Source organism: Nesoenas mayeri (genome assembly GCF_963082525.1).
Source record: "Nesoenas mayeri genome assembly, chromosome: 1".
Lineage (NCBI taxonomy): Eukaryota > Metazoa > Chordata > Aves > Columbiformes > Columbidae > Nesoenas > Nesoenas mayeri.
This window is the reverse complement of record NC_137541.1, coordinates 66773239-66800279: the sequence shown is the minus strand read 5'-3', so window position 1 is coordinate 66800279 and position 27041 is coordinate 66773239. Positions and strand designations below refer to the sequence as shown.

The 27041-nt window shown below is 38.4% G+C and overlaps 1 protein-coding gene across 4 annotated transcripts; it reads left to right on the top strand.

The window, feature by feature from the left end:
* Positions 1-1676: 1676 nt before the first annotated feature.
* On the top strand, positions 1677-27037 carry AMN1 (antagonist of mitotic exit network 1 homolog). Of its 4 annotated transcripts, none has more exons than XR_013923607.1 (8): positions 1677-1787; positions 9946-10078; positions 13672-13816; positions 16103-16320; positions 18649-18705; positions 21982-22093; positions 22643-22872; positions 26773-27037. XR_013923607.1 is itself a non-coding variant. In XM_080363858.1 (8 exons), the coding sequence occupies exons 3-8, from the start codon at positions 10037-10039 to the stop codon at positions 22714-22716; spliced, it is 648 nt and encodes a 215-aa protein (XP_080219984.1). In that variant the 5' UTR covers positions 1687-1787; positions 2693-2812; positions 9946-10036; the 3' UTR covers positions 22717-25690. The 4 variants fall into 4 exon arrangements, 2 of the variants coding, with proteins under 2 accessions (XP_080219983.1, XP_080219984.1); XR_013923608.1 differs by having other exon boundaries at positions 22643-24641; XM_080363858.1 differs by lacking the exon at positions 26773-27037 and adding an exon at positions 2693-2812 and having other exon boundaries at positions 1687-1787; positions 22643-25690.
* The last annotated feature ends 4 nt before the right edge of the window (positions 27038-27041 follow it).

Sequence of the window (27041 nt, the reverse complement as noted above, 5' to 3'; positions counted from 1 at the left end):
AAAAATGTGGCAGACAGCAGTCACTCATCTCTGCAGATTAATGGAAATTAAGAGAACTGGTGCTGTTGAATGACTCCACTGATGCTGAAACGAAGAAATAAACTTAACAGCAGAGTCAATTATACTGTTAAGCAGGCATTCTTTATTAAATAAATAAATCACGCTTTTTCAATGAATAAACAGTGTTTAATCCAATTCCTTAATTGTATTCCTTAAACACGTGTTGATTAAAGCATAAGCAAATCAGTGCTGGGTGCACAAGGGATTCGCTCCACCCAACACGCACAGCTTCTAACAATAAGAGGTGTGCTTAAATACAGTAAGGTATTACATATTCATAATAACCCCAGGAACGCCTATACATATTCATAACCATTCCCCGCTTCTTATTAAAATGAGTCTCAGATAATAATTTCCATAGTCTCCTCCTTGACCCCTCCCTGTTGCGCCTGCGCAGTGTCACTTGGTGGTCTTGAGGAGGGGTCTTTGGATGAAGGCTCCTTCAGCTTCGTCACAGTGAACTTTTTACCTTTTTGGCTCATTATGATGAATTGACTGGAACCCAAGCTGCCACGTCGATTGAAACCAGACTGGCGCCCCCTTTTGCTGTAAATCTTGGTTATCTTGTCTCCTCAAGGTTACAGCTGGTGCTGTAAAACTTCTTATCTTGGCATTTGACGAGGTTCTGTTTTTTCTTAACACAACTGGTTACACAAAACTCTAAACTAGGCATTCATTATGTGGCTTAAAGTGTTATTTCGTTAGTAGACACTCATTATGTGGCTGGTTAACCCTTAAAATGTTGGTTCCCTCTATCAATATAACCTCATAAACAAGTTTCACAACTTTTTATATAGAACTTAATCACCTTTTCCTTTTTTCAGGTTTAGAGCCCGTGCCTCATTTGGTTATATCTGTAAACATTAAACATCTTCTCAGCACGAATCACAACTGCATTTCTCACATTTATTTTATCAGCGCTGGGGAACACTGGGGATCATCCTTCATAAGTGCTCCAAAGACTAGATGCATATTCACATAATTATTATATATGCATTACAATTTTTGAAAATTTTGACATACATCTATACTAAGAAATAATTGATGATGTTAGTTATAATTGTTTAGTTTCTTACATACATCTATTAATAGTTAAATATAAGCTAAGCACTCTGCTTCTAGGCAACGTATTACTTAATCTTCTGTCTCCCTCTTGTCATGCAGAAGGATCTAAAACTTGAAAAATATCCCCTCGTTTTGCAGGTGGTCAGAAAGCTTTTATCCCAGGTCAATTGGTTAATCATGGGAACGCCTTTTGCAACTTAATCACCGTATACGTTAATTTAGCAGCTTCTCTTCAATGACATTGAGGGAACCAGCAGTTCGCTGCTTGCCTGAAGACACCCAACCTACCCAAGCTCCTCTGTGCTTCCAGTCTTAGGAAGGTACTTTGTCCTAAATATTAAGCGCTGGAAGTGGGGAAGAGACGTCCCTTTGTGCCAGATTCGGGTGTTCTCACCATATTTCACAATGTTCCGTGAGGCACTACTGCCGTTTCACGCCACAAGCCCTGAGGCGGCCGCAGGGCGGGCGGGCAGCCGGACTACATCTCCCATCATGCCCGCCAGAGGCAGCGAGCCGCCGCCATTTCGGCACCGCTGCCCGGGCGCCGTTGGGTTGGATTGGGTCGGGGCGGCGCCGCGTTCCCCGCTCCCCGCCGTCGCCATGAGCCGCCTCAGCGGCGCTTGGGACGGCACCGGCGAGGAAGTCCAGCTCCTCCTGGACCTGTGAGTGCCGCCCCGACACCCTCCCCAGGGCCCGCCGGGCCCCTTTTCCCTCCGGGAAGCCCGGTGGATTCCGGGCCGGCCGGGCGGGTCAGAGCTCGAGTAAACGCAGCCCCGCGGGGCGCCCTGTGAGGAGCCCGGAGAAAGGGCTTGGCCAGGGTGACAGGGCAGGGGACAGGATTTGGCAGGAGTGGCAGCATTCATAGTGGTGACAGGGTAGGTAGGTGACAGGGTTTGGCAGAGTTCAGCAGGAGCTACAGGAGAGGTGACAGGGTTTGGCTGAGGTGACAGGGTTTGATGGGGTGGCAGGGTGGGTGACAGGGTTTGATGGGGTGACAGGGTTTGGCAAAGGTGACAGGGTTTGAAGGGATGGCAGGGTAGGTGACAGGGTTTGATGGGGTGACAGGGTTTGGCTGAGGTGACAGGGTTTGATGGGATGTCAGGGTAGGTGACAGGGTTTGGCAGAGGTGACAGTTTGGGAGGAGTTACAAGACAGGTGGCAGGGTTTCACAAAAGTGATGTGGCTTGCTTGGCAGTGACAGGGTTCAGCAGGCACACAACAGGATGATCCTGACAGATCTGGATATGGAAGGATGGTTGAGGATCCCTGACTTCTCTTCAGCGATTAATAGAATGAATCATGTTAGCAATTGCTAACCGAAGGATGTGTAGGCAATATGAATCCTGTCAGCAATTACTAACCTATGGATATGCAGGCAATGACACAGTACCAGGTCAGTAGGCTCCTTAAAAAAAGTGATTTGAGGAACTTCCTATCACGAGCTGCAGTTTGAACATCCTGGAACATTCATAATTAGCTAAGTTCATCTAATGTGTATCTTGAGGCTGTCAGACAGTGAACTTTAGGTGAACTTTGCCCATTATAATACTAAAAATCACACCCGCAGGTGGGAAAACCCGTGAAGTGAGGACCCTAACCCAGGAGCATGCAGAGTACGAGAAAATGATTGTGTAACCATATGTAAATGACCAACCAATCCTGGAAAGGGGGGTGGAAACGTGGGGAGGTACTTACCAAAATCGAAAGTGTAAATTATATAAGTACTGTGAAAAAGGTGTGGTGGCTTTGTGGTGTTAGCAACCAGCACCTGACATTGTGCAATCTGTAATAAAATATCTTGATTCTTGTGTGTATATTCAGCTGCTTGCACACTGGATAAATAACCTTGCTTTTGGGACAGCAGCCACAGTGAATCTGCTGAATGGTGTTTTGCTTTGAGTTTTTCATTATGTTAAATTTCTTAGTGTTTAGGAGGGAGTTAAGAGACAGCACGGGGTTAACATATTTGATGTGACAGCTGGGAGAAAAATAGCTAGCAAACAATGCAGTTACTCTTACACGTTTTATTCTTCTTTTAAAGCACTAGAGATAAGATTATGGTTACCCTGGAGTAGCACTAAGTGTTTTATTGTCTCTTATAAAGTATAATAACAGTGAAAACATTTCTATTTTAGATGATTGTTTAAACTGCAGATCAGTAATGTATTCTGAGAAAATAATATGATTAATCTTAATAAGCTTTTCTCTAAAATTAAATCTAAAATTCTGTGGCAAGAGAGATTTAAATGTAACTAGATTTGATATAGCTCACATTGATTTCCATGTATCTGCATTGGTTTTGGAGTATTTTCTGCAAATTTGAACTAAGTAGTCAGTCTGGATTTGCAGGTCGCTGTTCAAGCACGGTTGTAAGTTTTTCGATACAACTATTCCTGTGTAATACAGTAGATGACATATCTGCCTCCTTCAGGATGAATTGCCAGAAAAGTTCATTTACCCAGCATCCAAAATGTAGGTGTCGTATGATAAATATGTGTTTAGCACATAACTGAAGTGTGTGCCCTTGTGTAACAAAGGACTGCCCACCCATTCACGTGACTCAAGAGGCATCCATTGCAGAACCAAGTCACATGGTGGGCACACACATCATCCCCCAAAAGGCTCAGACAGTCTATTGGTCTCACCCTAGCCAAAGGTGGGGTGCTGTTTTGCACTGAGGAGATGCTGGTTCATTTGGGATCTCAGTAGGAAAGGCGTGGGCTCTCAAGGCTAGTTAACTGGTTAGTTGCACAAAGAGTAGTAGCAGTGGAAAATGTGACAGCAATCTTACGTCTGATGCTGAGGACCCTGGCTATCACAGCGTCAGACAAGCCCTTTCTGTGGCCATTAGAGCTTTGAGAAGATTTGTTTAGAACTAAACAACTAGTCTTCATATCTGCAGTCAAGTAAAGGAACATTACATGTAGATATGCTGTTTAATCTCAGGACTAAACAAAGAATGTGGATGGTATAATCTACTTGTGCGTGTATTGCGTCGGAGCCTTGTACAGGCTTCTCTCCTACAGGCAGTCAGCCAAGTTTATCCAGCAGTAACCAAGGCTCAGTGGAGGTATTTCATTTTTGCACACCTCTAGAGGAATGAGTTAAAGACAACCATGGTGTGTGCTCAGCTTATGTAATTGGCACTCCTGCTGATGTATGGGTCTCTGCAAGCAAGGCCTGTGGTTAAAGTCTGTCCAGATTCTGCTTGAAATCACTGTCTCCTCGTTGCAGCATCTTCTGCAGTGACATGCTACAGGTGCTCCTATTACACTGTGCTGACTTCAGAGGTTTTTTTAATGTGCTTCCACACTGGAAGTCTTACTGCTTTCCTCACTTAGATCTGCTTCACTTCAGATTATAGAGCCTTAATATTTTGACTTCTCTAGAGGTTTTTAATTGGTATGTATGAGTTTAATTTGCTGTGATTTGGTGGCATTCTGGTGCCAGACAATGTTCTGTTGCAAAACCATTGTCTATAGGGACTCGGGGCTATATGCTAAATCTGGTTTGGCTTAACTCTAGGCTGTTGCTGCCCCCTGCCCTCAGCCACTTGTTTTGGCAGTATTATTTCTGTGACCTCACAGTTTTAGTCACTGGAATTCTCGTTCAGATCAGATGCCGAACAGCTCACTGCACAGCTGTGAGTTTCAGAGCCAGCATGAGCAGGGTGCACTAAAAAGTGATTGAGGAGACAAGGTGGGCTGGAAAGAGCCTTTTCAGCCTCTGTTCAACCTTTACATTTGGTTAGAGTGGTGTGTAATGACAGCTGGACTGCTAATAGAAATTAATTACGAGGGTTCTGTCTGCTAATCATTTTTCTCTTTTTGCAAAGCTAAAACAGTACCTACACTTTGTGCATAATTAATCTGTTAAAATGATGATTAAGACATGCATTACACTACATGCTTATGTTCTCATGATTAACCTTAGATCTTAAATCTAGTAATTTTTCTTTATGTGTGCTGTAGCCCTTGATAGCATAAACAATTGCTGCTTTTGTTTGGTTACTAATATTTTTTTACACTACTGTATTCATACTGCTGCAGTGATTTTTCTATGTAATATAATGATATAGTTATTATACCAGTAACACTAATACTTGAAATTAATAATTACACAACTTTTCAACAGATATGTGTCATTTTCATGTATTGTTTCTTGTCTCACAGCAATCAAGTGATGGCCATCTATGCGCGCCCGCACTTTAAGCCTCTGATTTCTGCTAATGCTTAGGCTTACTGTTTAACTAGCAGAACTTACAAGAGAAACTAAAAACTGAAACAAATCTCTTCGGGTGTGGAGTAGTCCTTTTACTAAGGTCATTATTTTTAAGATTTCCAAACCTAACAGAAAGTGTGTCAATTAAGGTGTATCTGCTGCTTGTTTGCTGCTTATTAGCCTTTGCCCTGTGCCCCAAAAGACAAAGTGGCAGTCCAAAGGTCACATGCACAAGAGCATCATATTGGAAATATTTAGAAACATTCTTTTTTCTTTTTTTTTTTTTTTTAGCTCAAGTTATATCCTATATTAGCTTCTGTTTCCCGAAGTTATTGTTCCCAAGATGTGAAATGACAAACTTACACACACACTCCTAGCTTCTGCAGTTTTAAGGCCAGCATATTGAGGTACACCAAACTGGTATAACAGTTCATTTACGTAATTATAGTGAGTTGAAAATTGACAGTGTAGGAGTTGCAGGGCCTGCCAAAATAGAGATGATGCCTGGCAGCACCAACACTTGCTGGAGAGTTGGAGGAGGCAGACAGGGCTGAGAGCAGCTTTAGGTGTCATACTTGGAGGAGGCTGATGCTACAAATCTCTCATAGCCCAGGCAGGTGTTTTAAGCTGACCTGTTAATGCTCAGACATAAGTTCAGAGACAAGGGAGTTTCTGCCATCAAAAATGAGACTCTTAGAGCAACACGAATGAAACATCAAATGTAAAGGTGTTTTAATGTCATTACACAATAAAGAAGTGTGCTGCACGTGTAAGTTGTCACAAGATTATATAGTTGCGTATTGCTTAGGTTTGATTGTTCCATGGTTCTTTGATAGGTAGCTCCTGTGTAACAGGTGTCATTAACAGGTGGCCAGCCTACTGCAGACTAATGCATTACCTCACCTGCCGGTGTCTTGGAAAACTAAGGTCTTACAGTAGCATCAGAACATCTGTAGATGGTTACATCAGGCATGAACAAAAACTGAGGATGGAAGTGGAGCATCAGTTTCAAAACAGAGCTTCCTTTTATGGTCTTACTATGTATATAAATGGTGCAGCCCTAAAGAATGCAGGAAGATATATGTATACTGTTATTTGCCATTAAATTTATTCTATTATCTGTTCTTCTAGTTCATTTCTTGTTCTGATGTGTCCCACTTCTAACATTTGCCCTGCTAGTCTATTTCATGTGACATAACTTTAGTATATACTGTACCTTGAGGTAAGTTAAACTTTTTGTAGAATAATTAGTCATAAAGATCTAATTTCTGTTGGAAATGTACACATTTGTCCTGTCATGAGGCCTTAACTCTGTCATGAAGCTTAAGGTTAAAGATCAGGGGCCTTTTTTGCTCTGCATCTCTTTACACATTTGGAACAAATCAGTAAGCCATTTGACACTTTGTAGACAGCTCTGAATTATGAAACGCTTGTGTAAAAAGCCTGATAATGTGGAGCCAGGGAAAATGCAGTTGGGAGGTTTGCAAGGAGGAATGCTCTTTCGTCAGGTTATTACAGGAATAAAGCACTGCTCGTTTTTTCCCTGTCCATGAAATGCAGGATTCATGGCTTCTTTCATTAAGTTAGACTGGGATGAAATCTGTTTGCCAGGTGGATGCATAATACTCATTACATACCAATCTTAGTTATTGCTGTGTGTATACAGTTCACATACAAGTAGGCAAGCCAACTACAGTAGAGTTACTGTGCACTTAGAGTAGCTGATCTGAGTTTAAAAGTAGGTCGAGTTAATGGAAAAATGTTGATTCTACAAAAGCAAAATATTTTGTAGGACAGTAATGTTTTCTTTCAAAATTTTGGATAGGATTTAAAAAGAAAGGTTGGCCTAGGGAATCTAATTCAGATAGCTATGATCAATAGATAATAGAACCTCCAATTTTAAGAACTCCATCACTTACATGTGTTGTCACAAATTGTGATTTTGCTTCCAGAGTGCGAAGCCAATCTCACATCCAGAGACAAGATATTGATTTTATTACAGAGGTGTACAAAATCAAACTAGCATACCAGCAATACAAAAGTCTTGGCTCATTTATAGAAAATCTTATCACCATTTATACCCCCTCAGGGCAGTCCTGTAGGGCTGATTGTTTGCAAAATTTGCATACAAGTTACATAACACTGTTCTTACTACTCATGCTCCCTGAGGAAGGGTCCTGGATGGGCTAGGGGTCTTTCCTTCAGGGGTGTGTTTTTTAGCATTATAATGATATTATAGTGAGCAAAGTTTACCTTAGGTTCAGCATGTCCACAAAATTTGGCAATAATCGCTAGATAATCAGCTGTTCATGGTTGACTTCTCAATTCTGGGATAGGCTTTGTTTTACAATGAAAAGTTAATTACTGCTAGACATCTCATTTATTATTTGTATTAAAGTTAACCTATGCTAGACATCTCATCTGTTATTCATCTAATATTAACTTTCTAGTTGGCCTCATGGTCAGGTGTTTTTGGCCTATCTGGCAACATATGGACTCATGTTTCTAAGGAAGAGAGGTACAGTCAGGAGTTATCTTTCTTCCCCCATTTCAACTCCCTCCATTTTAGTTTTGCTGTAGTGTAACCCCTTTTGAAATCTTGGCATTTCCTAGATGACAGAGTATTAGTTTTCGGTTTCCTCTGGATGTTGATTAGCTTCATTCTAGTTTATGTTCCTTATTTGCCTAGGGACTTTCTTTTGTGATAAGAAAATCTGCCTTCGGAGAGTTTCAGTTCCTTCCTTAAGGACCAGCAGTTTGTCTTTTAGCATATTAGCAGTTGGTGATTGCTCTAAAGCAGTAGGAGTAGTTACATTTATGCAGTTTGAAAATTACATTTAGCCCTTTGAAGACAACTGCGAGGCTGATTTTGCCCCCAGTGAAAATGAGTTTGACACCCCTGCCTTAAATGTTGGCATGTTCAAGATGCTTAGAAGCTATTCATAAGCTCTTCTTGGACTTGCCGCTGGTGGTTCAGTAAGCCTGCGATTGTGATTTAAAGTTGCAGAGGTTGGGACATGAACATTTTTGTATCCTATGATACACTGAAATGCCTTGGGAATCTTAAAAAAATAAGATTGTTAGTGCCCCTCTATAGTACTCAATATAGGATAAGTAAACACTCTTCTACATATTTGACCTTTAAAACCATTATTTCAAGTGTTCCACTTGGGTATTGTTCCACATATATCTGGATAATACTGATCTGTGTTTTATTTTGCTTAAGTAAAGTTCTTCATGTTTTCTCCCAGAAAGCTCTGTTCCATCTGGAGTCTCTTAACAGCATATTCTTACTGAAATGATCCCTTTTTGTTGCATTCACACAGATAAAATTTTAGGATTTCAAATCCTGTCTTAAAGCATCACCCAGAATTGTGTGATACTAGTAGGTCTAATATTTATTTCTGCCTTTTCAGATAAAACCTTAAGGCCTCTGTGCCTTTAAGATTTGTTTGCAATTTCTCATGCAGCAGTAACTCACCGTGAAAACTTTTAAGTCAAGTTTCAGTATCTGGCAAAGGCAACAAATTTCTTGGAATGGATAAACAATTTTGACCCTGAATACAAAAGGTGTCTAGAGAGCAGGACATTTATGGTGTACAGAAAAAGCAGTGTGTGTTAGCATTATTGTTAGTTCAAAATCTCTAGCCCAGTGTGTATGATAATCAGGCTGTTTCCATCAGGTTGATAAATTATTCTGATGAATCAGCATGGGGGAGCAGGCGGTCTAACTTACTGCTATTAAAAAAACAAAACAAAACAAAACAACAGTGGCTATACTGAATCAAGCCAATGAATGTTTCTGATTGTGACAGGATTTCAACCAGTTGTGTGTGTCAACCTTTCTTCTCTTCCCAGGGCAGCTTAATTTCATGAAGAACCATTGTCAAGGAGGCTTTTTGAATACCTTGTAAATATCCAAATGAATTTACTGTTCCCTATGTATTATATTTTCCATGTGTCTACTAGTTTTGTTGTCTAATTTACTTTGTAGGACCATGAACTTGTTGATCTGTGATTTCTAGGACCCCGCTAAAACAGCAAAATTTATTCCTCAGATGACAATCCTCTGTGATCAGATCTAGTTTTAAGCAAAAGTTTCAAAAGGCTGAGCACAGGGTTACACAGCACAACTCATGTTGAAAGAGTACTACAAACTAGAGAAAGTGAACAAAAATAGTACATCTGAAAATCTCTCCTTAGTGTTTTTAACTGAGGTGAAAGAGAAGTGTCCCTTCTCTGGAAGCAGCTGTCACGACTAAAGATGGCTATTGGGTGGAGACTTAGCTAGTGAGAAGGCTTTTCTTAGAGTTTGGGAATATGCTACCAGCAAACTCATTTTGTGAGCTGGGTTAGTGATCACAGTGAATGAGGCCACAATTTTTGCCTACAGTTGGTTGGGAAATGTTTGCACAGAAGGAACAGCTAATTGACTCCAAAGGACAATAACTGAGTTGGTGGTAGCATGGAACAGCTGGAACCGATAAAGTTTGAAGGCAACATAGGTGGACGCAAAAGATGACACCTAATGGCTTGATTGTTCTAGTTCTAATGCATAATGCCTATTTTTGACTGCACTGTAACTTTCCTTTATTTCAGATGCCTTCAGTGTTTGACAAAGAACCTTTCCAGATATGCTGCAGATATTAAGTCATTGCCACCGAACATAAAGGATAAACTTATTAAATTAATGAGTAGTCAAGGGCAAATAACAGATTCAAATATCAGTGAGGTAAGAACCCATTCAAAACTATTCTGTCTGTGATAGTTAATACACAAGGATGTACTAAACTAAAACTGTTTACATGAGACAACAGATAAATTCAGGCCTGCTTACTCTGTCCATATCTTTAAGGTTTGTTTTTTTCTTCATAATGTTAATAGTCCTGTATTAGTAGTAATAAGATTATATTTGTAGTGACAAATTAAAATGTTCTCCCTTCAGTGATAATTGACTTCTGTGTAATTGACTGACTTATATTATTCATTTTCAGTATAGGAAACTAGGATCTATTGCAAACCAGCTTCTATTCCTGAATGTAGTATGTTTCAAGAAGCTAGTGCATAATTTAGTAATGACAATATTTCAGGAACTTGTTAGATTTCTGTTATATTCTGTTGACACGATGCACTATTTAAATCTTGATTCTTTGAAATATGATGATGCTAGGGCTAGAAATTGGTATTTCTAATTATCTCATCCCTTTTGCTCACTGACAAAATGAAATCAGTTAATGACTTTTCTTTAGCTATAAATTCAGGGATACATGTATTCTGTTATCTGCCTACTGTTGTCTCATTTAGCCTCAAAGGGAGGCGTGAGAACTGAGGAAAGCTCAAGGTTGGCCTTGGTGAAACAGAAAATGAAAGACTCCTTGTTCATTCCTGCTTTGACCTGTAACTCAGATGAGGCAAATAGTATCAGTTTCTCAGAGTCAGAATAGTGAAGCCAAGATTAGAAGCAGAATCAGGAGTACTGTGGAAAACTTATGACCAAGAAAAAATTATCTTTAATATGCACCATTTCTTGATTGTACAAAGTAAGGCTTTGTGTAAAAATCAGTCTTATTAATGTATATTATTTTGGAAAATTTGAGCTGACAAAATTTGATTTAGGCTATCTTTTCAGTAAGTAACCCTTTCTAAGCATCGTAAGAGATTTATTTTATTAAAACCATATGATTGTGTCCATATAAATGCACAAAACCTATTAGGATATCTTAAGTCTGTACACAAACTACAGTGTAAGTTACAGTCTTTTCCTCTGTCTCTTTGTAACGTCATCTGTCTTCATCTTCATTCAGCAGTTGATCAGTGCCTTCTCTTGGAGCCTGTTTTCCATCTGACACTGGGATATTCTGTTCAGGTTCTTTTTCTCATATGTTTTTCCTTTTTCTGTTCCTGCAATTTCCTGCACTTCTATCCTTAGCTGTCATCACTTTTCTTGGGCATGTTAAACTTTAGCTTTTTTTGCTAACAGCTTCCAGGTTTATATCACTTGCATTTGAAAAAAAATGATAGCTACCTCTTGGATTCTGAATTGGGACTGTTTCTCCATACCATTTCGCTATTCAGTTTTCTTGTTTTTTCATCTTGCAGATATTTTTGTAGCTTGGCATAGCAAAAATGGCTTATGTTGTTAAGCTGTTCTTACTATTCCTTCCTCACATCATGTATAAACATTCTACATGTGACACATTTGCAGCATCTCAGTTAGTTTTCCATATGGATACGGAATTTTTCTTTGCTGTTGCTTCTGTCCTGCCCTTTTCTTTCACAGTGTCTGCAGTATTGCAGCTAGATCAATTCTCTTGGAATTTCCTAGCTATGCTATCTCATTTGCTTTTATGCATGTCCTTTCTTTGGTGGTGTTTAAGCATTTTGCTTAAAGTTAAGTTTCTTCCAGCTGAAATTCTGTTAACCTGCATTTATTTATAAACTTCTATTTCAGATTTTACCCCCCCGTTCTTGTCCAGATTTATATTATCATGCTTTTTTTTTTCCTCCTAACTCTGCTTTTTACTTGGAGCAGCCTTCCATGACACACATCCTAAGCTCCTTATTCCAACTCACTTTTACCATAAAGATCTATAAAGCCATTCAGCATGTGTCCACAGGATATGTTTGTAGTTTAATCTCCTGTATTCTGCATCCAAACAATCCTTACTCTGTCTAAAATTCCATCTTACTTGAGATTGGTTAGATTTTAGTATATGCATTCAGTGAGTATGAATCTGTGAATAATAATAGAAACCAAACCTCTTAAGTAATACTTGAACTTGTGAAGAATCATGACGTAGGTAAGCTTAATATTCCAGCTACTTTAAATAAACAGCATTCTGATAGTATTGTTGCTTGTCATTTAGACTTGCTTGCATCTAATAGTTCTTTTTCTCATATGATTTCTCATGTGGCTTCAAAACCAGCAATTTGCTCACTTGTTGTGTCCTAGGCAATTTGGAATGGTGAAAGAAAGCAAACAGTCAGGGAAAGCATCTTGAACAAAGGTCGATGGTCACTTTGGCTTTAAGCATGTCATCTCTGTGTTTGGCTGCTTTATTTCCTTATATATGAATTCAGAAATATGATAGAAATAAAAACTGAATGTTACATTGTAAAAACTGTTACACAAGTGTGTTGTGAGATATATTGGTGGTTTTATGGCATAAAGAGACATATCTGAGGCTTTTAGCATTTGGGGAGAAACAGCTGTCAAAGCTGTCCAAGGTCTGCCATTCATTTTGCAGAAAGATTGCAATTATAATCTACAAAAAGCTTTTGCTTTTTTTCCAAAGTCTTGTTTGACTTTGTCATTAAAGATTTTAGCATCTTATATATTTGCAAAACAGAAAAAAAGTTTTCCTTGTAATGTAATTGTACCTGTTAGAAAGGTGAACCTGAGAAAGGAATAGGCCTTTAACCAGCCTGTCAGCTATGCTGGTATCTTTGCTTGTGTGTGGAAATTCACCGTATGTTTTAATCCTTATGAATTAAGGAAGGGAATGACAAAATGAAGGGAATAATATAAGATAATGTGAAAACCTGATCAAACACTTCCCTATTGGTCTGAAGTACAGCTCAGCATAGGTGTAGATTGTTTGCACAAGAGGGAGCTATAAACAATATTTATTAAAAAGCAGTGAGAATCCTTGAAAATTTAACTAGAGGTAAGATATATGGCTGTTGCTGCTGAAATCTGAGGCCTTCTATTTCTTGTCTAAGTTTCATAAATGTCCTCTTGGAGAATATTTCGCAAAGACTCTAACGTATGGTCTTATGAGAGCGAAAGGGCCTATTTAATGAGGATTTGATACCTCCTCAAGGTGTGATAATGAGTGCTTGTTTATGAGAAAAAGAGCATGTGTGTAAGTGAGAAAAATACTGTGGGCCCAAATATCTTTCAAATCTTACCCTTATCTGTTCAGCAGATTTAAGTTTTGATCACAGTCAGTATTTTTTTACACTTCAGGTTTCTGCCGTCAAAATTGTCCTAATAAGTTTAAGGGTATTATCCTTGGTAAACATACTTGTTTGGGCAGAAGCACTAGTGTTAGCAGCTGTACTGTCACAATAGTAGTGTTAATGTGCTTCTACTTTAGATCTGACCACAGAAACTGAATGTTTATGCTGTAGGAGATGAACTGCTGCAGCAAATACACCATATTTCCCTGGGAGTTTTTAATTCCTAAGGCTGGTAATCCCATCCTCTAGGGAATATTTTGTAGAAGTTCTATGTGAGTCTAACATTGCCATTATTTTGGATTAAAAATATGTGTGTTCGATGACATAGCAGAATTTGACTGAAATTGTAGGTTTTCGTTACAGGTATTGCACCCTGCTGTAGAGTCTCTAGACCTCAGAGACTGTGATATTTCAGATAATGCATTATTGCAGCTTTATAACTGCAAGCAGCTGAAAAAAATCAACTTGAATTCTTGTAAAGAAAACAGATTGGGAATCACTTCGGAAGGTATGTTATCTGTGCGCAGATAACTGCAATCTTATTTCTGTTTTATATTTTTTGTTAGATTGGAGTAAATTGTGGAAAATATCTAGGGTAAATATTGCTTAAAAAAATCCCCAATGCCACACAAATACTAATTAAAAGTCACTTCAGTGGTGTAAATTGTAGGCCTGGAGCACTGATTATCTTATGAAAGAGAGCTATCAGGTTACTCTCATGCTAGGTTTCTGTTAAAACTGTGCTACATTTGATCATGTTTTCCACTTCATCTTAATTATTCCTTCGTCAAAAGTTGTTCCAGAGTCTTACCAGTACTACCGTGGTTGAAGTGTCAGGCTTGTGATTTCCTACATTACTTCTTTTTTGCTCCTTTTAAATTAAATGTATTTTTTATTTAATAAGCTTATAGCGTCTTCTCTAACTTAAGACTTCACTTGCTTTAGGACTTCAGGATTCTTTAGGATTCATTTTAACCTCCAGTTTCAAATTGTATCTGGAGCTATTAGCATAAAAGAATTAAACTTGCTGAGTTTTATTTCCCACAAGTTTTGATTTGTCTTTTGATTACACTTACTCCTTTGTTTCATCATTAACTCATCCTTATTGAAAATTGAGGCAAAATATTAATTTAGTACTAAGCTAAAGTATACCATACTTTAGATCAGTCTTGGTTTGTATTTTCTTACTGCCGCATAGTGATGTACTTATCTTTCTACTTAAGTAATTGGTTAAACTTTTAAAAATCGATTTTATTTATTTTCAGTGTCACCTCTTTGCTATACTTTTTGACCTCTTTGTTATGGTTTGTGATGGTCTTCCCTCCGTGCCTTCATCTGGCCACTGATTTCTAGCATGGTTCTTAAGGTACCAGCTAAGCCTAGACCTCTTTATGTAATCTTTTCATCTATTTGGATAGAGATTCCTGATTACTTTGCCATTAAAACTGGGAAGTCTAGTTCTTTATTGGCAAGTTCCTAGTCTATCCGACTTTACTAACTTTCCTACTTGTAAACTGAGAATAAGTTATGAAGCCTTTAATTTAAGCTGGAACAGTTCTTTATCACTCATCTAAATTACACACAGAAAAAAAGACCCAAACCCATGCTATTTTAAACCAGTGTTGCCTTTTTCTTGTTCAGTAACAGGAAATGGTTTTCTAGTTGGTTGGTTTGAGTGTTGGAGTTTTTGGTTGGTTGGTTTTGTTGTTGTTTGTTTTGGTCAGTTGGTTCGTTTTGTTTGGTTAGTTTTTTGGGGTTTTTTGTTTTTCTAAGAAACCTGCTGGCTACTACATCCAGAAATACCTGACCCCTATCATTACTAAGAAACATTTGCTCTCTAGGTTGCATGTGGAATGTTTAGTGTCATTTAATACAATATCCAGTAGTACTTACTTCTCTGTCAAATTCAACTGCCACTACTGCCTCTTCTGTCATTCTTTGCAAAGTGGTTCTGAACCAAGCAAGTACTATCTTATCCACATTTATTTGAAGTTCATACACAGTAACATCCCTTGATGACATTCAACTTTTTATTGATATTTCTGTCTATCCAGAAGTGATGTCATTTTCTGTACCGCTGCAATCATATTTCCATCATCTTTGAAATAAATTCCTTTCACAAATTGCATCTGTAGTTCATGTACTTCTATTTTATTAACTAGCTCCTGACACTTCTGTGCAAATATTTTGGTTATTACTAACTGTCCAGGCTCTGAGGGCACCAACAGACCCTAATGGCTGTGGCTGGTCTCACCTGCTGTGCCAACCTCCACCAGCTACACATGCACCTTCAGTGCTGTCCTGAGCTGTGTCATAGGTTTAACTGGTCCCTGTCCTGCTTCTGAATAATCATTTTGATTTATTGAATTGACCTCAGGCATGACATTTTACTTTGCTTTTTGCCTGATATTCACTGCACCATCAGTGGGACCCGGCACTATCCATATGCTTTCAAGCCATCGACTTTTCTTTGTGCGCTCACTGAGGTGATACCTCATGTGTATAGTATCCCTCGGGTATCTCTCTGCAGTATGGAAGAGTATTTAGGATTTAGAAATTTTTATCAACTCTAGCATTGTTCATTGTCATTTTCTTTTTTTCATTCTTGAATTAAAAGAAACCAACCACAAAATTATTAGCTTGTGCAGAATCTTGTCAGCATTGCATGATGTTAAAGTTGAACAGTTAATGACCAGGGGACAGTATATTGGATTCAACATGTTGCTTATTTTAAAAAAATGAATAATTCTTTAAAAAACAAATAACTATTTAAATTTCACTGTTTCTTTGACAGGTGTCATAGCGCTGGCCTTGTCCTGTCCTTACTTGCGTGAAGCGTCTTTTAAAAGGTGCTGCGATATAACTGACAGTGGAGTTCTTGCTCTTGCGCTCAACTGCCAGTTCCTACAAATAGTGAACTTGGGCAGCTGTTCAGGAATCATGGATGCATCTCTGCAGGCACTAGGACAAAACTGCAAATTTCTCCATAGTGTGGACTTCTCATCTACTCAGGTAACTGTGGTGGCAATTGGCTAATTGACTTTTCTTTCTTTTTAAGGATTTTCATGATAAAATTTAAAGGAGATCTTTTAGCTCTACTCTTGACAAGATTTAAGACCACAGTTCACTTCCAATTTCTTCCTCTCAAGGAAAAGGAAATATATTTTGCATCTTGGTTACCAGAAAAATGAACATTTTTGTATTACAGCACATATTGTAGACCAAACATAAACTTTTATTAGAGTCTACCTATTATTGGAGATTTGTGAGTGATAGAAGTTACCATCGCCTTGCAGTCATGTGTGTTTAGCAGAGAGAGTGTGCTCAAAGTAGGCTCACCCATACTGTCATATTTATGGAATAAAGTGGTTGACTCATAGTCAGATTGCATACAGTGGGAAAGGTCTGCACGAGGCTCCCTGCACCCGCAACTGATCAGTGTTCAGCACCCTTCTGCTTCCTTGTGGGTTTCCTAAAAGGAGTTCTTGGCCCAGCTGCAGCTCAGGCCTGTGCCTCCTTTGAAGCCTGGACCAAACTGCTGCTGGTTTGGTTGTGGGGGCGTTGGGTGTATCCGTCACAATACTCCATAACTATTTCTAGTTCAGGAGTGACCATGCTTTCTGAATGGCTTGTCAGAGTTATGGAGTCAACATGGAAAGAATTGACATTTAAAATGCCAGAAAAGGCGAGTAAGAGGTTTTAACAACAGTTAGAATTTAGCATGAGAAGTGGGAAATCAGCTGCAACAGCAATACTGTAACATACTTCATAATTATTAATTCAGATAATTTGGGGAAAGGATTTTCTTGTGGTAAGTGTAGCATTCAGTTAACTGGGATGGTGAGCAATTATGTTGAACATGAGTCAAGCACAGTAGTTGCTGTGAGCTCATACAGGGAAGTGAGGGGACTTTGTTTTAATACAAAATGGGTCTCATGCTCTCACGCTGTCATAACCATATACTCACAAGCATCAAGTCAGTAGTATTCAGATGATCTCTCCACTGTTCAGGGACTAACTGGGCAGTCTGATCCAGGTTTGTTTTTATGACGTGGAGGATAAGTGGTACAGGCTGTCAAATCTTCATCACGTTACTTGGGTTACTCTTAGGTTGGTGACCGAGTGCTGTTTTTGTATGTGCTATTTTATACCCTTTACAAAATGTCAGCAATTAATCTCTCCATTCTCTCCCACCAATGGGAATTATTAGAACTTACTCATTTACTGCCTTTTGTCTCCTGGTCTGGGTGTCTTGCGGAGCTAAATGTGCTGTCATCTTGATGACCTGCAAAGCTAGGTACTGCCAATACCTATCATTCTTACAGGCTTTTGTGTGCCTCCATGCTGGGATGTTCCTGTCCATTCTGCTTTCACACTGATCTGACCCTTTCTGTGAGAGTTCTGTCCAGTAGACTTGCACTAGAGGGCCAGAAGGCAATAAAACATTTTGTGCAATGGAAATAATCAAATCTTGAAACAGAAATGGAGCTTGTGGTCTCTGGAGTCTAGCTGACAAATTTGTCTGAGCCTTACTGTGTATATTTGATGATGGCTATTCCTGCCTTCTAATAAAAGCTCAATGAACAAACCTGTGTAACAGATCTGATATCCAACCCAGCTTTTGAAGCCAGGAGGAAGTTTAATGAATTTGCTTCCCAGAAGCAAACAAATAAATTGGCCTTTCTTGCCTTCATAAGGAAAGTAGTGTCATTTGTCTTTCTCCTCCCTCTTGCAGGTAATCATTGTTTCTTGGTTGTCTGTAGCTTGACACTTTGATAAACTTTTTAGTGCAAGTATATGACAACTGCTGTAACTGTAAGACTGCTTGTTTGAGGGATATTTATCTTATGTAACTGGTTTGCTTCAAGATAAGTAAGACAGCAGATAAAAGACTGCTGTGATTACTTTTTTTTTTTTTTCCCCAACCCAAGAATCTTCCTTCAGGAACCAATCCAGCATTCCTGAAAACAAGGGAAAAATTTGTTTAGGTAGAGCAGAAATGCTTTAAACTTCAGAAATTAAAGATTTAATGCTCTGACCGTAGTAGTGTACCCACTGTTAAATGAGACAACGAAGCTGCAAAAATAGCGCTTACACAGTTGGGAACATCCTGGTAGAAAGCCAGGTTGGATCACATGGCAGTAAAATGCAACAGTGTTTAATAGACTGAAAAAAACATACTTGGATAATTTTCTCTGCATATTTAAGTGGGAAGAAAATATTGTAATGTTAAGTGTATTCAATGACTGCAGGGAGTGAATATTTTTTTTCTCTCGAATAGCTGTGTTTGAAAAAATAGAGCTTTAGTCCATTGTGTTAACAACAATCTTTTTTCTTTAGGTAACAGATGATGGTGTTACAGCACTAGTGAGTGGAAAATGTTCAAAGAATTTAAAGGTAACTTATTTAACCAAACAACAAAGAAATGAACAAAGCGAACACCTACATTTTAAACAATTATTATCAGTATTACTTCTGAGAGGTTGTTTTTGACTGACTTTTACCTTTGTTTGTGTACACCCTTGCCCTGATTTTTGTTAGGAATTGAATATTTTCTGGTTCTCTGTATTTAACTCATGTTGTTTTAGAGAGCTGTAAAATCAATGCAAATGAATGCTTAACTTTTTCCCTTGATTTTTTTGGTAGTTATTTCTTGATTCTGTTGAACACTGAGGCAGAATGTGTAATGTAGACAATTTCACAGATTTAAGAAATCAGTTAGCACCTCTGCATAGGTAAATCTCTAACTCATGAAAGCACTTCTGAAATTGAAGTTGTCTTTGGATAAAGAGACAGTGGTAAAATGGTGGAGAAGAGGCATCCCATATCCCTTACCATAAATTATCTACTTTTCTGTATAGTACATTTCTTATCTCTCTGTGTGTCTTTACTTCCATTAAGGCTGGTTCTGAATCTGTAGCGGTTGAGACGGACAAACAACATAGACCAAGTTCTTAAGTACAAACAGCAGTCCCCATTTATTGCCACAAATGTTTTTTTATATAGCCTTTAACAGCTCAAGTGTCTTTTTACTATTGGTTACAGGCTGCAATAGTAACATATAGTTGGCTAATTTTGCTGTCCTCAATGTTACTCTTTTACTCCCTTGTTTCTCACGGGTACAACTTAGTATCTCCGGATACTCCTTTAGTCCCTTCTTTCTCATGGGTACACCTTAATATCTTCAAGGCCAATCTCTGTTCCCATGCCCTCTGTCAGGGAATCCATGGACCCACCGTAGTCCCCCACATGAATCCAAGCTATTCATATAGGAACTAAGATGGGAAACAAGTCATACTTTTTCTAGTTTATAGTGTTTAATTTAAAACAAGCAAACAAACAAACAAAACCACACACCACAAACCTAAGGAAAAAACCAAATCTGGGTCAACTGACAATATAAATAACCTGGAAAAAGTAAAACTGTTATTGTTTTATTTAGAAGGTGAACAGTTAGATTTTTTTTTTTTTTCCCAACTGATTTTGTCTATTTTGGACAGCTTTTTTAGTCTTAAGAAGTCTTGTGGTATAAGATGAAATTATTATTTTTCAGACCATAGCAATGAGAGATCTTTTTTTTTTTTTATTTTAGATACTAGAAGTGACTTGAAATTATCTTTGTCTTTTAGCTGGTTACATCTTTAGCTGTAGCAAAACAGTGATTCCAGATTTTCTAAGCAGCCCTGAGACTATGCAGACAGTCTTCATAAGACACCTCTCATATCCAGCCTACAATTGTAAAGCAGTGTGTATCACGGTGATTTGGGTTAGGTCATTTAGATGAGGTCACTCTCAAAGGTCTTCAATACATATGTCTTAAAACACAAATATTGTAATAAGTTTGGAGTTTGCTGCTGAGTAGAGCAGGGTTCTGTAAAGTTTCTAGATGGTTTTGAACTATTTTCCAGCAATATTGGTATAATTGCTCAGTCCGTATTATCTTCCCTCTTCTGTATTATTACTGACCATAGTTTGCAGGGAATTGTATTTTTGTCTGTAAGCCCTTTTTCTTCAAATCATAGAAACACAGTTCCATTTATTTTTAATAAAAATTTCCAGCTTACAGATTGTGACCTTTAGTGTTTCCTGATCACATCACTGTAGTTACTATTTCTTAGAAAGTGCATGGGTTTTCTTTTGTGTGTACTGTGTGTGGATGCCTATGGAAGCCGTACTAGATCAGGAAGAACAAGTCAGGTCACTTGCCTAAGACCTGCTCCATCTAGAAATGTTCAGGAAAGTGATGTTGAGGTGGTGAGATTTGATTTCAGGAGAACTAATGGGAAATTTCAGTCATGTCAGACTGAAGTATGGATTTTGCTTGTTCCTTTTCCTGTGCTTAATACTTGTTTCCACTTTCTTAAAAGGCATGAATTTAAGTGCTTTTGCATTTGGTTTATTTGGGGGTGGGGCAGCGCAGTTTGTGCAGTTTTAATAAGGCAAAAATTAATCATTTTCTATGGAATGACAATTTTAAAAACAAAAGTTGTGTTCTGTCACTATAAAAGGCTAGAATGGTTTAGGTCTCTTGGTTTACAAGCAGTAAGAAAAATAAATTTAGTAGAGAATATGGAATTATTTGCTACAATCTGTTCTTCAGTGTAACCCCTTTTCTTGTCTGTCACAATCTTCATACCTCTGTTTCATTATGTCAAAGTGCAAATTTGTTGACAGTTATCTAGGGTCAGGTACATGGTGAAAAAAGTATGGTCTTAAAATTCTCAAATTGTAACTAGCAGGCAGATTTGTAGGTCTTTTTACGTCATTCAGAGGCATTCAGATTCCACATTTCACTTATTAAAATGAACTCAAAACTATACATATATCAGCTTTTGTATATCTTGCTTCTATGAATACAATTCTGTGTCATCATTACGTACAAAGTTGCACTTATTACAAAAAGTCCCTATAATTTCTGTGCTCTTTCAAGGTCTTTGGAGTTTATAATTTGGAAATACACTCTTTCACAGTAAAACAATGGGTTTTTTTTTGTTGTTGTTTTTACCCTAGCATGCCCAAATCCTATTTTCATAAGATTTGATAGTCTCTTTTCTGTATTTCTTCTGGTATATTTATTGATATGTAAGACAGTTTAGAGGAAAAAATGTATTCTGAATTTATTCTTTCTCTAGCGGGTACTAGTTACACAACTACACAGAAACGATGAAGAGAGCAGGTTTTAGTCTAGTCTTGGAGGAAGTTCTTGGACTTCTTCTAGGAATGTAAGAGAGAGGGAGGGAGAGAGAGATTACGAACTTCAGCAGAGACTCATGAATCCTGCCTGTTTTGGGAAACCCCAGAAATCAGTGTGGTTTCTGTTCTCCTGGATCACAAACTGCTAGGAGAGTGGATGTCACAGGAAAACTGATGGGACTCAGATACCATAGAATCCCATTGAAGAGTTTTCACAGTTATCTTGAAAGATATATATGTTTTGGGAAAACTCAGGTTTATGGGTTTTAGTTTTGACTTTTCATAGAAAAGCTGTCTTATTTTTCCTGGGGGTATTTTCCTGGTCTGTACAGGACTACATATGGGGTCAATGCGCAAAGGAATAGGAGGTCATAATTTCTTCTGGGTGGGGATCTCTGAAAATCACTGGGCAAAGGAAAGCTTTACCTCCAAAAATATGAGTGCTCTGACGGGCTTGTGTTACTACTATTCTCATAACAGGAGATCCACATGGAACGCTGTGTGAATCTGACTGATGTTGCTGTGGAAGCTGTCCTTACCTGTTGTCCGAAGATACACATTTTTCTGTTCCATGGGTGCCCATTGGTGACAGGTAGGTCAAATCATGCAGTGAGTAAGAAGAGGAATTACTTCCTGATAATATCTTCTTGCTCTCTGGAAAAGCACACTATACTTTATAAATAATCCCAAACAAATAATAGCTTAATAGATAAAATAATAATCATACATTGAGATTTTTCCAAGCAAGGTGAGAGTTTTGCTTTGAACCACGGCAGCCTTCCCAAAGTGTGGAACTGTCCATTCAAGAAACAATGGAAAAGGAGTAGGATGTGGAAAACGACAACAAGCACCAAACAAACAAGCAAACAAAAATGCAAAATAAAACCAAACCAAACAAAACTTAAGAGAGATTATGATCTATCTTAAATTCAAGTTCAGTTGGTTGGTGGTGCTTTACAGTTATGTAATTGGAGAAAGAACTGAGTGGTTTTGAATTACTACAGGTATGTCTGAAGTGTGATATTGTAATAGCAAGATAAGGATAAATGCAGATATATAATGGAATCATTCTACTTTTTACCTAGTTTCTGAACACCACAATTCTGAATGAATAATAAGAAGCTCCTTGGTTCTTTTGCAGATCGTTCCCGAGATGTTTTAGAGCAGCTAATCATATCAAACAAAATCAAGCAAGTATCATGGACTGTTTACTGATTATTTATCATGTACATATGAGTGTAAAGTTTACAGATGGGAGAGCTCTTTCAGAAAACAAGCACCTCCGAGAAAGAGCTGGTGACTTTGGTAACACCGAATTGCATCCCTCCTTGTTCCCACCAGAGGCCTCCATCGCCATTCCAGTCCTTGCCTGTGAGTCTGGGCTTCCCAGTTGTCTCTGCTTAGAGCTCTGTCTTTGCATCGCTGATCATACTTCATTAAGAGGAAAGTTAAACTATAGTTAGCATTACACTGACATTGCTCAGCCTCCTTGAAGTATCAGAGTTTGCTACTACTTAGCACCTTAGCTACATATACAAACTCAAGTAATATACAAACTCAATTTAAGTAAGTCTCTGTTCTGAGTTTGTAGTCTGAGAGGGCAGTTACAACTAAAAATAAAGTTGGGCCTTTAATCTGACAAAAGTCAACGAACAGAACTGGTGAGTGGAGGTGGCATTAACATCAATGCAAATGTATTTTAAGTAGTAACAAACAGTCTCCTTTCACCATGTACTGGTCTGGAATTGCAGATATGTATTTGCTCTGGCTTTTGCCTGTGTTCCTGCATGAAAATCCTTTTAGGGAACAAAATATTGGTCCTCGTAAACACAGCTTTGAGTGAAACAGGACCAAACTCAGTGTCTGAGCACAGGAATCTCAGGATGGTAGAGTTCAGCTGAGTATGTGTTCTATTGTATGCATTTTATTATTTCTCCAGTGGCCTCCAGAAGCTGAAAATAATAACCATTTATGTGTTTTCAATTGTAGTCATATTAAAGAAAAAAAAAATTAGAAGTGTAGAATTTTATTACATGGCAGAGCAGTGGTCCTACCACAATTATAAGTCATGTTCATTTGCTTTCTTGAAACTTCTGTGATTTCTACATGAAACATTTTTAAGTGCTAGCAATTTCAGCATTATGCAGGGCAGGTAGCATACTATGTTGATACTTTGCATCTGGACGTGGCAGGGTTTAGCTAGGCTGGTCTTACATGGATGTGATGATACTTGAGTACCCATGAGTTTAGGTAACCATAAGAAATATGTTTACTTTAACACTTGCCATAGTCACCCTCGTTTTAAGTGTTGCAGAAATAAACTAGTCTTCTACTAATCTATTCAAAGTTCAGGTCAAATTGCGTGGAAGATAATAATATGTGTTGCATCCGGTAATATTAAAGGATATTATGTTGTCTGGCAACAATCTCTGTTCTTTTGTTGATTATATGGTTTATGGAAGAACAAGTCCATTTAAAAAACTTGTTCAAGTGTGACCGAAAGCATAATTTTCAAATTCTGGTGCCTAAATCTGTAATTCTTGTTGCATGCAGTACCATGGCTCAGGTCTGTGATGTATGTGTTCCTATGATACCTATAGGTATAGCCATTTCCACAAACAGAAGTTTGTTTTCATGTGTTAGCAACTAGCATTTGAAGGCTGTAATTGCAGCAAATCTGTGGACTAGATAAACCAGGGGTGTCAAACTCATTTTCACCAGGGGTCACATCAGCCTTGTAGTTGTCTTCAAAGAGCCAAATGTAATTTTGGGGCTGTATAAATGTAACTACTTCTACTGTGAGGCTGATGTGGCCCCCAGTGAAAATTAGTTTGACACCCCTGAGATATAGGCTTAAGAATGTAAGTATATACCTAGGTCCCTGTTTTAATCAACCATATTTTATTAATTTTTTGGCTAAAGAGTAGTGTATTGTTTTGCCATGCGAGATGTCTGGTGTCAGTTGGGGCAAATCATTGCTTTGAACTCTTGGACATGAGCTGGCAATAAATCTGTTTTGCACTGTTTTTCATGCTAATCCATCTAGCTGATGAGAAAGCAGCACTGACAGGCTCAGTGATCATGTTGAATAAGTGTAAGGATCAGGCTGCCCTGGTTTCAGGAACGGTGTTACAAAAAGAGTAAGTAGAATTTTAAGCTAACTCAAGTGGGAGGGGGCCGTGGGAGGTTCCTAGTCTAACCTCCTGCTCAAAGCAGGGACAGCTCAGAGCAGCTGACTGAGGGCTTTATCCAGCTAATTCTTGAAAAACTGAAGATGACAGAGCCTTCACGACCTTCCGAGGCAACTTGTTCCACTGCTTGACTATATTAATGGCAGAAAAAAGTTTTTCTTTTGTCCTGTTTGACCCTATTTTGTTTCAGTTTACACCCTTTCTCACTGGAAGAGCCTGCCTCTTATCTTGACAGCCCTCCTCATAGGTGTGGGCAGGCTGCTCCCTTTAAGCCTTCTCTTTTCCAAGCGTAACAAACCTCATTCCCTTAGTCTGTTATTGTAAGACATATGACTATAACATAGTGTGGTAATAGTTGCCAGACTCTCAACTGCTACATCCAAAAAGAAAATTGTAAATGGAAATAACATTAAGCAGCTAAAGGTGGAAGACCTTTAACTTCTGTAACAGCAAAGAACACTTAAAAAATTCTATCTGTGGGACAGTGCTACTGCTAACCTCACTGACAAAGGTGTCCTTTTCCCCCTTGCTAATGTAACCTTGGATTTGTCATGTTGAAGGAAAATGCAGCTTATACTGTGTCCTTAAACGTGTGTAGATTTACCATGTTCTCCTATAACCTCTTCTAAATGTGTAACTTAGAGGTATATCCTCATCTTGTGCTTAAAAATCTGTACAACACTGCAATGAATGAACATTGTACTTTTATGTTTGAAAGTTTAATCTAGGTCATGATAAATCCTTCAGTGCAAGAGCTTGAGTCTGCTGTCTTATGGGTTTGTTGCTAGCATAACTCTACAGGAGTATTTTTTTGTTCAGGTTAAATCAGTTATTTTCCACAAATGTTTACAAGTGCTGAGTGAAGTGGGAGAAGAACATAATGTGTGCACTTACCACTTCATATTCTGTATTGTTTGAATATTGTTATCATTGTAAATTGTTGGGTGAACACTGCAGAATATTCACTTACTGTTCTGAAGATTAAAGTTTAAGTCTTCCATTTGGATTGTTTTTAAAACTAGTTAAATTACATTTTATGACCACGTACATCTGAATGTGCTCCTAAACCTCCTACTTTGCAAACACCATGGTTTTCTGAGTGAATACCACATCTTTTTCACTTTTATAAGTTTCCACCATGTCACCTGGTATTTGGATAGTTGTTGGCGCAGTGTGTTCCATTCTGCAGTTGTTAGTTCCCCATCACTACTTGTTTGATAGTTAATTGCTAAAGGTGACAGTTCCTGCAAGACTGCTCTGAAAACATTGGTTTCTTCTTCAAATGGCTGCATTTTTTTTACTGTGCAGATAGTTCTTCCTTGACAGATGTAGCTCAGAATGATTCTGTAGCTTGTTGTCCAGCATCTCCTCAAGAGAATAGAAAAATAATTCTATCCAACTTCCATCCCCTATTTTTTATTTTGTTACCTTCTGTTCAGAAACACTAATGGAAGAAAAATTTCTTCATCCCTCACCAGCTTCCCATGATGATAGATTGCCTTTTGTACCCCTGTAAAGTTAGTGAATGTAAACCATTTGACCCTACTTTCTTGACCAGGGCTGTCAAACTAATTTTCACTGGGGGCCACATCAGCCTCACGGTGGCCTTCAAGGGGCTAAATGTCAGTTACATTTCTACAGTCCTAAAATGACATTTGGCCCTTTGAAGGTCACCATGTGGCTGATGTGGCCACCGCTGAAAATGGGTTTGACACCCCTGCTCTAGGGGATAAAGTTACCCTGTAGCTATTTAGTAACTTTCCACTTACTAAAAACTTTAGCTGGAGTTCAAGAAGAGTATTTCAGATTTGTGTGCAACTCCTAAATAATCATTCTGGCAGCTTCAAGAAAGAGTAAATTTTTATTATAGAAGGGAGGTGGGAGACTCACATTAGTTACTTCGACATTCAGAAGAGATATCCAGAAAAAGAGCAAGGCACTTTCAGTTGAGTATAGTATGAGCTAATAGTCTAGCAGAGAGATTTATGAAGAACAGCAATAATTTTCTCTGTAAATAAGCTAAAAAAGTCTGTGAAAGCAGTGCAGTAATCTTTCAGGCACCTTCTTCCTCTCCCCACAGCAGTATGCTGGATGTCTAAAACATTTCACAATCACGTCAGAGAGCAAGACTGATACATGAATTTACAACAGCAAGCATGCAAACTCCTACATGTAGCTTGGTTTGGGATTTGCACTTCAGTGTAAGCCCCTTTGAATACAGTTTGCATGTAGGTTGTACCTCAAATGGAGCAAAAGCCTCAGTGAGTATGACTGAAATCAGTACAGTGAAGGTAATCTACTTCGCATCAACAGGTACGTCCCATGTTTAATTCCCATTTTTATTTTACA

Bases quoted from the DNA above. Each gene is read 5' to 3' on its own strand.
- AMN1 (XM_080363857.1), top strand. From the start codon at position 1,726: ATGAGCCGCCTCAGCGGCGCTTGGGACGGCACCGGCGAGGAAGTCCAG. The intron at 1,788-9,945 runs GTGAGTGCCGCC...CCTTTATTTCAG, and splicing joins GTCCAGCTCCTCCTGGACCT to ATGCCTTCAGTGTTTGACAA. The intron at 16,321-18,648 runs GTAACTGTGGTG...TTTTTTCTTTAG, and splicing joins TGGACTTCTCATCTACTCAG to GTAACAGATGATGGTGTTAC.